At 44.5% G+C, this 13,367-nt stretch overlaps 1 protein-coding gene across 1 annotated transcript in view; it reads left to right on the forward strand.

Annotated features, from left to right (window-relative positions):
* The first annotated feature begins 1,124 nt into the window (after nt 1–1,124).
* Nucleotides 1,125–13,367, forward strand: part of LOC135523014 (chloride channel protein 1-like) — a 31,513-nt gene continuing 19,270 nt past the window's right edge. Inside the window, exons 1-7 of the mRNA XM_064949743.1 lie at nt 1,125–1,184; nt 1,356–1,572; nt 1,680–1,811; nt 5,195–5,323; nt 5,471–5,604; nt 6,329–6,406; nt 7,973–8,051. Of these exons, the coding sequence (XP_064805815.1) occupies nt 1,125–1,184; nt 1,356–1,572; nt 1,680–1,811; nt 5,195–5,323; nt 5,471–5,604; nt 6,329–6,406; nt 7,973–8,051 (829 nt within the window). The remainder of the gene's footprint in view (nt 1,185–1,355; nt 1,573–1,679; nt 1,812–5,194; nt 5,324–5,470; nt 5,605–6,328; nt 6,407–7,972; nt 8,052–13,367) is intronic.

Consider the following 13,367-nt stretch of genomic DNA (forward strand, 5'->3'; position numbering starts at 1 on the left):
ATTCAAGTTGAAATTATTTAAAACAAATCATGCTGTCAATTTTTGGATATTAACTGGGAAATGTACAAATATTGAATTCCAATTCAATTCTAAAGATGACATGTTTTTACAATTCCAATGACATTCTAATTCCAACAGTCCAAACTTGTTGAAATTTGAATTTAATTCAATGTAAATTCTCCTATCAAATCAAACTGGATTTCTCCACAACCCTGGTATCATCTGACATGTTTGTCAGTGGGCCTCCTGGTTGGTTGCATCAGCTTTCCTCTCCTGTGAGAACCTGATACAGGACTGTCTGGCGCCAGTGATTTAGTTCTTCCACTGATTTAGACTCAAGCGTTGCAACTTAGTGGTATGCAGATATACTGTAGGTGTAAGCATAACTTGTTTTGAAGCACAGGTCCAGGTCCAGGTGTGTTTTATAGCCTGTGTAGGTTAATTAGGAGTGGGGTGGTGAAAGCTGATCCTAGAGCAGCTCCTGTGTGTGTGTGTGTGTGTGTGTGTGTGCGAGCGAGCGTGTGGGAAGAGGAAGGTGTGGAATGTTCTGTCTTCCTGGGATCTCTTCCTCTGGCAACCTGGCTCCTGTCCAGCCCAGCTTCCACTCAGGGAGGGGTTTTTCCGATCTCTTGGCCCGTTTTGTCTATTTCTGGCCTGCGGCAGGGTATTCAGGTTGGTGTGTATCCCTTACAGACACGCCGCACATTCCCTCTCTACCTCGTTATCTCCAGCTATCCCACTGTGCCGGGTCCAGTTTTCTCTACTGCTCCGATTTATGATCCCCCTTTTAATTTCCTCTGATCCTCCCACTCCCAATCACTTCCTCTCTCTCTCTCATCTGCCTTTCTCCCCTAACCTCAAATTCAAGACAATGCAACACATGAAAAAACCCTACTGCATCCTGGGGATTTCTGGGATTTCTTGCTAATGTAATCTCTTATCTCAGTGTTTAGCTCTATGGGGAGAAGGTCTACAGGGAGCCTCTTGGTAGTGAAGAAAAGCTGCACTGCTTTCTGGGTAATGAAGTCTACTCTGTACAGGAAACTGCAAGGGGTTCTGGGTAATGTTGTCTTTGATCTCAGTGTTCAGCTCTATGGGGAGAAGTCCTAGGGAGCCTCTTGGTAATGAAGAGAACTAGAAGGCTGGACAGTCTGCTCTGTCCAGGAAACTGCAAGGGTTTCTGGGTAAAATTATATAGTCTTTGCTCGATCCAAGGAGGTGCTCTTGGTAATTATATGTAGTATCCTGCTCTGTCCATGTCCATGGGTGAGTAGAGGGAACCCGCTGGGCCTTCTGGTTAATGTAATGTAGATTCAACAATGCTTCCTGGGTAATGTAGTCTTTGCTCTGTCCAGCTCTACGGGGAGTACAGGGAACAACTGGGTAGCTTTGCCAGGCGGGAAGCCACACGGCTGCTGACAGAGAGACAATGGAGGAAACAGACAGGAGAAAACAACATGGTCAATGCCAGACGGGGGCGTGGCCAACGACATCACAACCCCGTCACCATGGAGTCATATCTCAGCCACACCTCCTCTACAAAGAAGCCCCGCCCCTACTCCAAATGCCAAGGTGAGAGACAAGGACTAGTTCTAGCTACATCACTGTAAATAACCCCCGGTAAAAGTTATTTTGAGGCCTAAACACATACAGTAATATAACTTATTGTGTTGGTCCAGACTGTGTGGCTCGTATACAGCGGTACATTGTGACCAAGCTGGGGGAGGACTGGATCTTCCTGGTGCTGCTGGGCCTCACTATGGCCCTGGTCAGCTGGAGCATGGACTACACCAGTGCCAAGAGCTTACAAGGTACATGACTTCAGTCCCCATAATCCACTGTGGCTGTAGCAGGCCAGGTACCCTCACGAGATGGCCATACAAGACAGGATAAAAACTGATGATCAATATCATGAGCTATTTGACCTCAATTTAGGCCTGCTACCCAATTCCAAGTCAACTCCCTGTCCCTACCCCCTAGGTAAGTCAAATAAAGTCAAATCAAATGTTATTAGTGAGATGCGCCAAATTAAACAGGTGTAGACTTTAATGCTTACTTACGAGCCCCTAACCAACAAAACAGAGTTCAAAAGTAATACACATATTTGCTAAATAAAAAAGGAAACAAGAAGACAATGAGAACAATCGCGAGGCCAAATACAAGGAGTTCCAGTGCCAAGTCAATGTGCAGGGCCACCAGGTAGTTGAGGTCATCATGGTAATACTGTATGTACAGGTAGGTAGGGGTAAAAGTCACTAGGCAATCAGGATATATCATAAACAGAGTAGCAGCAGCATGAAAGTGTGTCTATGTGTGTGAGTGTGTGTGTGTGTGTGTGTGTGTGTGTGTGGTGTGTGTGTGTGTGTGTGTGTGTGTGGTGTCAAATCAAATCAAATCAAACTGTATTTGTCACATGCGCCGAATACAACAAGTGTAGACTTCACCGTGAAATGCTTACTTACAAGCCCTTAACCAACATTGCAGTTCAAGAAGAGTTAAGAAAATATTTACCAAATAAACTAAATTAAAAGTAACACAATAAAATAACAATAATGAGGCTATATACCTGGGGTACCGGTACCGAGTCAATGTGCGGGGGTAAAGGTTAGAGGTTATTTTGTACATGTAGGTAGGGGTGAAGTGACTATTCATAGATAATAAACAGCAAGTAGCAGCGGTGTACAAACAAATGGGGGGGTCGTTAATTGTTCAGCAGTCTTATAACTTGGGGGTAGAAGCTGTTAAGGAGCCTTTTGGTCCTAGACTTGGCGCTCCGGTAATACTTGCCATGCGGTAGCAGAGAAAACAGGCTATAACTTGGGTGACTGGAGTCTCTGACACCGCCTATTATATACAGTAGGTCCTGGATGTCAGGAAGCTTGGTCCTAGTGATGTACTTGGCCGTTCCTACTACCCTGTATAGCGCCTTATGGTCAGATGCCGAGCTGTTGCCATACATATGCGTGTGTGTGTGTGTGTGTGTGTGTGTGTGTGTGTGTGTGTGTGTGTGTGTGTGTGTGTGTGTGTGTGTGTGTGTGTGTGTGTGTGTGTTTTGTATGTGTGAGCTTATGTAGCGTGTGTGTGTGTGTGTGTGTTGGTGTGTCAGTGTAGTATGTGTGAGTGTGTGGGTAGAGTCTAGTGAGTCTGCAAACATTTGATTAACTGTTCAGCAGTCTTATGGCTTTCGGGTTAGAAGCTGTTCAGGAGCCTTTTGGCCCCAGACTTGGAGCCCCGGTACCGCTTGCCTTGCGGTAGCAGAAAGAGCACTATGACTTGGTAGCTGAAGTCTGACAATCTTTGGGGCCTTCCTCTGACACCGCCTGGTATAGAGGTTCTGGATGGCAGGCAGTTCTGCACCAGTGATGTACTTGGGCCGTATGCATTACCCTCTGTAGCGCCTTGGGGTCAGATGCCAAGTAGTTGTCATACCAAGTGGTGATGCAGCCAGTCAAGATGCTCCCCAATGGTGCAGCTGTAGAACCTTTTGAGGATCTGAGGGCCCATGCCAAATCTTTTCAGCCTCCTGAGGGGGAAGAGGCATTGTCGTGCCCTCTTCATGACTGTGTAGGTGCATTTGGACCATGATAGGGCCTCACTGATTTGGACACCGAGGAACTTGACCCGCTCCACTACAGCCATGTCGATGTGAATGGGTGCGTGTTCTGCCCTCCATTTTCTGTAGTCCATGATAAGGTCCTTTGTCTTGCCCACATTGAGGGAGAGGTTGTTCTGCCAGGTCTCTGACCGCCTCCCTATAGGTTGTCTCATCGTCCAGGCCTACCACCATCGTGTCGTCGGGAAACTTAACGAGGGTGTTGGAGTCATGCGCGGTCACAAAGTCATGGGTGAGCAGGGAGTACAGGAGAGGACTGAACAACCACCCCTGAGGGGCCCCCGTGTTTAGGATAAGCATTGCAGATGTGTTGTTGCCTACCCTCACCACCTGGGAGGGGCCCGTCTGGTAGGCTTGCGTCACTGGTCAGCTCTCGGCAGGGTTTCCCATTGTAATCTGTGATAGTTTGCAAGCCATATCCGACGAGCGTCAGAGCCAGTGTAGTAAGTTTCGATCTTAGTCCTGTATTGCCTATTTGATGGTTCGTTGGAGGACGTAGGGACATTTCTTATAAGCATCTGGATTAGTGTCCCGCTCCTTGAAAGCAGCAGCTCAGTGAGGATGTTGCCAATAATCCATGGCTTCTGGTTAGGATATGTGCGTACGGTCACTGTGGGGACGATGTTGAAGTGTATAGATGTTGACCTTCCCTGCTCTACACACTTCCCTACTCTTCCCTGCTCTACACACTGCTATTTCCTTCTCTTCCCTGCTCTACACTATTCCCTGCTCTACAGTCTTCCCTGCTCTTCCCTGCTCTACACACTCCCCTGCTCTTCCCTGCTCTACACACTTCCCTGCTCTCCATGCTCTTCCCTGCTCTTCCCTGCTCTACACACTTCCCTGCTCTTCCCTGCTCTACACACTTCCCTGCTATTTCCTTCTCTTCCCTGCTCTACACTCTTCCCTGCTCTACATGCTTCCCTGCACTTCCCTGCTCTACACTCTTCCCTGCACTTTCCTGTTTTACACTCTTCCCTGCTCTTCCCTGCTCTACAATCTTCCCGGCTCTTCCCTGCTCTACACACTTCCCTGCTCTCCATGCTCTTCCCTGCTCTTCCCTGCTCTACACACTTCCCTGCTCTTCCCTGCTCTACACACTTCCCTGCTATTTCCTTCTCTTCCCTGCTCTACACTCTTCCCTGCTCTACATGCTTCCCTGCACTTCCCTGCTCTACACTCTTCCCTGCACTTTCCTGTTTTACACTCTTCCCTGCTCTTCCCTGCTCTACAATCTTCCCGGCTCTTCCCTGCTCTACACTTTCCCTGCTCTTCCCTGCCCTTCACGCTTCCCTGCTGTTCCCTGCTCTTCCCTGCTCTTCACTCTTCCCTGCTCTTCCCTGCACTGCACACAGAAAAAAAGGATTCAAAGGGGTTCTTTGGTTGTCCCCATAGGAGAACCCTTTCTGATTACAGGTAGAACCCTTTTTAGTTTCAACTTTCTGTGGAAAGGGTTCTACCTGGATTCTCCTATAAGAACAGCCGAAGAACTGTTTTAGGTTCTAGATATAACCTTTTTTTAAAGATTGCAATCCACTGCTCCAATCTCCCTTCCTCCTCCTCCTATCTCCCCTCTCCCAGCGTATAAGTGGATGCACGGGGAGCTGAGGGGGAATGTCCTGATCCAGTACCTGGCCTGGGTCGTCTACCCCATGGTCCTCGTCATGTTCGCCTCCCTCTTCTGCAACATAGTCGCCCCTCAGGCCATAGGTAGGTACTGAACATAGTGTTGCTCTCCTTATCTCCATCTATTTCTCCCACCCGGTTGCCCAAAAGTACATAAATGGGATATAACTGCTCTGTTTCCAGGATCTACCTACCGTTCATATATTCTCTCTGTTGTTTTTTCTCATGTAGGTTCTGGTATTCCTGAGCTGAAGACCATTCTGCGAGGGGTGGTGTTGAAGGAGTATCTAACTCTTAAAGCCTTTGTGGCCAAAGTCATCGGGCTGACCGCCGGCCTGGGCAGTGGCATGCCCGTGGGGAAAGAGGTGGACCTACTCCTCTCCTCCAATTATTAGTATTATCTCTCTCCCTCTCTCACTTCCTTTCTCTCGCTCTCTTTCTCTCTCTCTGACCTCTTTCTCTCTCTCTGACCTCTTTCTCTCTCTCTGACTTCTTTCTCTCTGACCTCTTTCTCTCTGACCTCTTTCTCTAACTCTCTCTCTATGTCTATTATCTCACCCTTTTTTTCTCTGCTTCTTCCCTTCCTCGTCCTCTCTTTCCTTACTTTCCTCCGTTACTGTATCTGCCCTCCCCCTCTCCTCCTTTCTGTCTCCTTCTTTCCCAGTGAGCAGTATAATAAATCATATTCTGTTGTGTTTTCTGCTCCTCCTTGTGGGACAGAAACAAATTTACTCAACTCATCAACATTTCCCTAGTCAACTGTCAAACAAAGCAATTATATCATGATTCATCTTTGCTGATACAATGTGCCCTAGTTAATAAGAATTCAAGTCAGAGCAAATTGTCCATGTCTATGCAGATCCTGTGTATGGTGGGTCTACCTCTGTGCTCTGTGCTCTTTGTCTCTGTGAGTAGCAGGAGATTTTCCCAACCACTGATACAAGGTCTGGTATTTTCTCATCCCCCTAATGGTTAAGAATTAGGATTAAGGGAAGGGTAATCTGATCCGAGATCTGTCGGGACTGGAGAAGGTAACTTCTACCTCAAGTGTATGACTGACTCTGTCCTCATCCCTCCCGTGCTTCCTAGGGTCCCTTCGTCCACATTGCCAGTATCTGTGCTGCTGTGCTGAGTAAAATCATGTCCATCTTCTCTGGAGTGTATGAGGTAAACCGAAGCCCTGACCAAAACAAACTACAACTCCCAGCAACCCCCACTCGGACCAGCATGACATTTGACCTGAGTAATACCAGTAATATTGAACGTGGCTGTGAGGCTGTCGCTCTGTCATGTCTGACCTCTTAATTATGTATCTTTTAAGTCTCACAGCTCTTGTTCTTGTTGCTGTTATGACTCTCAATCTCTCTCTCTCTCTCGCTCTCTCTCTTTCCTCTCTCTTTCCTCTGTCTCTCTCTCTTTCCTCTCTCTCTCTCTCTCTTTCTCTCTCTCTCCCCCGTTTCTCTCGTTCTCTCTCTCTCTCCCTCCCTCGCTCTCCTCTCTCTCTCTCTATCTTTCCTCTCTCTCTTTCTCTCTCTCTCTCTTTCCTCTCTCTCTCTCCTCTCTCTCTCTATTTCTCTCTCTCCTCTCTCTCTCTCTCTCTCTCTCTCTCTCTCTCTCTTTCTCTCCCCCCTTTCTCTTGTTCTCTCTCTCTCTCTCCCTCCCTCGCTCTCCTCTCTCACTCTCTCTCTCTCTTCTCTCTGTCTCTCACTCTCTGTCTCTTTCTCTCCCTCCTCTCTCTCTTTCTCTCTCTCTCTCTTTCCTCTCTCTCTCCTCTCTCTCTCTATTTCTCTCTCTCCTCTCTCTCTCTCTCTCTCTTTCTCTCCCCCCTTTCTCTTGTTCTCTCTCTCTCTCTCTCCCTCCCTCGCTCTCCTCTCTCACTCTCTCTCTCTCTTCTCTCTGTCTCTCACTCTCTGTCTCTTTCTCTCCCTCTCTGGCTCTTTCTCTCCCTCCTTCCCTCTTGTCTTTGTTTAGGCTCAGCAGTCTCTCACACATTGTCTGTGTATTAATAGTGTGATGGCTATGTCTGGCATGTGTATTAACACTGACCCCCCGTGACTGTCTCTGTCTCCCCCCTCCCCTCGCTCTTCCCTCTCTCCCTTCACACATTTCTCTCCTCCCCATCCCTGCCTCCCATGTTCTCCCCTTCCTCTCCTCTCCCACTCCCTCTCTGCTCTCTCTTTCCCCCCTTGTTTATCACCTCACCCTCCACCCACCCACCACCTCTCGTTTGTTCCGTGGACCCCTGCCCCCAGAGTAGTGCCCATAACCAGGACCTGCTGGTATGTGCGTGTGCTGTGGGAGTGGCCACCTGCTTCGCCGCCCCCGTGGGAGGCAAGTCCCGTCCACATATCCCTACATGCACCTCTCCATGGCTGCACCAGAGACTTGGGGGTTATGGAGCAGTGGGGTGCAATGCATAGAATGTTACAGATAGAAATGTATTGTATAGAATGGAAATAACTGCGTAATGAAAAATGAATATTACTGGGTGTAAGTAATTCTATCTGCAATGGCCTGAGCATTTTGTCATATTGACGAGACAGCATGTTCTGTCTGTCTGGTCTCTCTCTGTCTCTGTCTATTTTGATGATTTGCTCAGGGCTTGTGTGACTCTCTGGTGAGCTTGGTTGGTTTGGCGGTTCTCTGCTGTGCTGTTCTGTATTTTCTACCTCTGTCTCTCGCCTCCCCTCCCTCCCTCTCCCCCTCTCTCCTCCCTCTCTTCTCTGTCAGTAGAACCCCTGTGGTTACACAGACATTCTGACAGTGGGCTGTGCCGTGGGGGTGGGCTGCTGTTTCGGCACTCCTCTAGGAGGTACTGTATAAAGCCCTAACCGCTGCACTATGACCTCTCTGCTGTACTTCACTACACCTCTCTGTATACCGCTAACACTCCTTCACTACACCTCTCTCTATACCACTATCGTTCCTTCACTACACGTCTTTCTATACCACTATCACTCCTTCACTACACCTCTTTCTCTACCACTATCACTCCTTCAACACACCTCTTTATATACCACAACCACTCCTTCACTTACAACTCTTTCTATACCACTATCATTCCTTCACCACACCTCTTTCTATACCACTATCACTCCTTCACTACACCTCTTTCTATGCCACTATCATTCCTTCACCACACCTCTTTCTATGCCACTATCACACTTTCACAGCACCTCTTTATATACCACTACCACTCCTTCACTACACATCTTTCTATACCAATATCACTCCTTCACTACACCTCTTTCTATACCACTATCACTCCTTCACTACAGCTCTTTATATATCACTATTACTTCTTCACCACACCTCTTTATATAACACTATCACTCCTTCACTGCAACTCTTTATATACCACTACCACTCCTTTACTACACCTCTTTATATACCACTATCACTTCTTCACTACACCGCTTTCTATACAAATATCAATACTTTACTACACCTCTTTCAATATCACTATCACTCCTTCACCACACCTCTTTCTATACCACTATCACTCCTTTACTACAGCTCTTTCTATACCACTATCACTCCATTACTACACCTCTTTCTATACCACTATCACTACATCACTACACCTCTTTCTATACCTCTATCACTACATCACTACACCGCTTTCTATACAAATATCAATCCTTCACTACACCTCTTTCTATATCACTATCACTCCTTCACCACACCTCTTTCTATACCACTATCACACTTTCACTACACCTCTGTATATACCACTACCAATACTTCACCACACATATTTCTATACCAATATACCTCCTTTACTACACTTCTTTCTATACCACTATCACTCCATTACTACACCTCTTTCTATACCACTATCACTCCATTACTACACCTCTTTCTATACCTCTATCACTACATCACTACACCGCTTTCTATACAAATATCAATCCTTTACTACACCTCTTTCTATATCACTATCACTCCTTCACCACACCTCTTTCTATACCACTATCACACTTTCACTACACCTCTTTATATACCACTACCAATCCTTCACTACACATATTTCTATACCAATAAACCTCCTTTACTACACTTCTTTCTATACCACTATCACTCCATCAATACACCTCTTTCTATACCACTATCACTCCATCAATACACCTCTTTCTACACCACTATCATTCCTTCACTACAGCTCGTAATATATCACTATCACTCCTTCACTACACCTCTTTATATATAACTATCACTCCTTCACTACACATCTTTCTATACCAATATCACTCCTTCACTACACCTCTTTCTATACCAATATCACTCCTTCACTACAGCTCTTTATATATCACTATTACTTCTTCACCACACCTCTTTATATAACACTATCACTCCTTCACTGCAACTCTTTATATACCACTACCACTCCTTTACTACACCTCTTTATATACCACTATCACTTCTTCACTACACCGCTTTCTATACAAATATCAATACTTTACTACACCTCTTTCTATATCACTATCACTCCTTCACCACACCTCTTTCTATACCACTATCACTCCTTTACTACAGCTCTTTCTATACCACTATCACTCCATTACTACACCTCTTTCTATACCACTATCACTACATCACTACACCGCTTTCTATACAAATATCAATCCTTCACTACACCTCTTTCTATATCACTATCACTCCTTCACCACACCTCTTTCTATACCACTATCACACTTTCACTACACCTCTTTATATACCACTACCAATCCTTCACTACACATATTTCTATACCAATAAACCTCCTTTACTACACTTCTTTCTATACCACTATCACTCCATCAATACACCTCTTTCTACACCACTATCATTCCTTCACTACAGCTCGTAATATATCACTATCACTCCTTCACTACACCTCTTTATATATAACTATCACTCCTTCACCACACCTCTTTATATACCACTATCACTCCTTCACTACACCTCTTTCTATACCACTATCACTCCTTCACGACACCTCTTTCTATACCACTATCACTCCTTCACGACACCTCTTTCTATACCACTACCACTCCTTCACTACACCTCTTTATATATCACTATCAATCCTTCACTACACCTCTTTCTATACCAATATACCTCCTTCACTACACCTCCTTCTATACCACTATCACTCCTTTACTACACCTCTTTCTACACCACTATCACTCCTTTACTGCACCTCTTTCTATACCACTATCATTCCTTCACTACACCTCTTTATATACCACTATCAATCCTTTACTACACCTCTTTCTATACCACTATCACTCCTTCACCACACCTCTTTCTATACCACTATCACTCCTTTACTACACCTCTTTCTATACCACTATCACTCCTTCACTAAACCTCTTTATATATCACTATCACTCCTTCACCACACCTCTTTCTATACCACTATCACACTTTCAGTACACCTCTTTATATACCACTACCAATCCTTCACTACACATCTTTCTATACCAATATCACTCCTTCACAACACCTTTTTCTATACCACTATCACTCCTTCACTACACCTCTTTCTATACCACTATCAATCCTTTACTATACCTCTTTCTATACCACTATCACTCCTTCACCACACCTCTTTCTATACCACTATCACTCCTTTACTACAGTTCTTTCTATACCACTATCACTACATCACTACACTCTATATCACTATCACTCCTTCACCACACCTCTTTCTATACCACTATCACACTTTCACTACACCTCTTTATATACCACTACCAATCCTTCACTACACATATTTCTATACCAATAAACCTCCTTTACTACACTTCTTTCTATACCACTATCACTCCATTACTACACCTCTTTCTACACCACTATCACTCCTTTACTACACCTCTTTATATATCACTATCACTCCATCACAACACCTCTTTCTATGCCACTGTCATTCCTTCACTACACCCCTTTATATATCACTGCCACTCCTTCACCAAAGCTCTTTCTATACCACTACCAATCGTTCACTACACATATTTCTATACCAATTTACCTCCTTCACTACACCTCTTTCTATACCACTATCAATCCTTTACTACACCTCTTTCTATACCACTATCACTCCATTACTACACCTCTTTCTATACCACTATCACTACATCACTACACCGCTTTCTATACAAATATCAATCCTTTACTACACCTCTTTCTATACCACTATCACTCCTTCACTACACCTCTTTCTATACCACTACCACTCCTTCACTACAACTCTTTCTATACCACTAGCAAGCCTTCACTACACCTCTTTCTATACCACTATCACTCCTTCACTACACCTCTTTCTATGCCACTATCACTCCTTCAATGCACCTCTTTCTATACCACTATCACTCCTTTACTACACCTCTTTCTACACCACTATCATTCCTTCACTACAGCTCGTAATATATCACTATCACTCCTTCACTACACCTCTTTATATATCACTATCACTCCTTCACCACACCTCTTTCTATACCACTATCACACTTTCGCTACACCTCTTTATATACCATTACCAATCCTTCACTACAACTCTTTCTATACCAATATCACTCCTTCACTACACCTCTTTCTATACCACTATCATTCCTTCAATACACATCTTTCTATACCACTATCACTCCTTCACGACACCTCTTTATATACCACAACCACTCCTTCACTACACCTCTTTCTATACCACCATCACTCCTTCACTACACATCTTTCTATACCACTATCACACTTTCACTACACCTCTTTATATACCACTACCAATCCTTCACTACACATATTTCTATACCAATATATCTCCTTCACTACACCTCTTTCTATACCTATATCAATCATTTACTACACCTCTTTCTATACCACTATCACTCCTTTACTACACCTCTTTATATACCACTATCATTCCTTCACTACACCTCTTTCTATACCACTACCACTCCTTCACTACAACTCTTTCTATACCACGAGCACTCCTTCACTACACCTCTTTCTATACCACTATCACTCCTTCACTACATCTCTTTCTATGCCACTATCACTCACTCAATACACCTTTTCAATACCACTATCACTCCTTTACTACACCTCTTTCTACACCACTATCATTCCTTCACTACAACTCGTTATATATCACTATCACTCCTTCACCACACCTCTTTCTATACCACTATCACACTTTCGCTACACCTGTTTTATATACCATTACCAATCCTTCACTACATATCTTTCTATACCAATATCACTCCTACACTACACCTCTTTCTATGCCACTATCACTCCTTCAATACACCTCTTTCTATACCACCATCATTACTTCACTACAGCACTTTCTATACAAATATCACTCCTTCACTACACCTCTTTATATATCACTTTCACTCCTTCACCACACCTCTTTCTATACCACTATCACACTTTCACTACACCTATTTATATACCACTAACAATCCTTAACTACACATCTTTCTATACCACTCCTATACTGTCTCCTATACTACACCTCTTTCTATGCCACTATCACACCTTTACTACACCTCTTTCTATACCACTATAATTCCTTTACTACACCTCTTTCTATACCACTATAATTCCTTCACTACACCTCTTTCTATACCACTATCACTCATTCGCTACACCTCTTTCTATACCACAATCACTCCTTCACTACACCTCTTTCTGTACCACAATCACTCCTTCACTACACCTCTTTCTGTACCATAATCATTCCTTCACTACACATCTTTATATACCATTATCACTCCTTCACTACACCTCTTTCTATACCACTCTCACAACCCTATCGTCCTTTTTAACCCCTGCTCTCCCTTTCTGATTACCTCTCCATGTCATTCCGACTACTTTATATCTCTCTACATCCCTCTCCCTCTCTCTCCCTCTCACCCCTTTGATCTCTCTCTTCATCCCTCTCTCTCTCTCCCTCTAACCCCTTCTATCTCTCTCTACATCCATCCATATCTCTCTCCCTCTAACCCCTTCTATCTCTCTCTACATCCCTCTCTCTCTCTCCCTCTAACCTCCTCTATCTCTCTCTACATCCCTCTCTGTCCCTCTAACTCCCTTTCTCTCACTACATCCACCTCTCTCTCTCCCGCTAACCCCCTCTATCTTTCTC

The sequence above is a fragment of the Oncorhynchus masou genome, chromosome 30, assembly GCF_036934945.1.
Source record: "Oncorhynchus masou masou isolate Uvic2021 chromosome 30, UVic_Omas_1.1, whole genome shotgun sequence".
Lineage (NCBI taxonomy): Eukaryota > Metazoa > Chordata > Actinopteri > Salmoniformes > Salmonidae > Oncorhynchus > Oncorhynchus masou.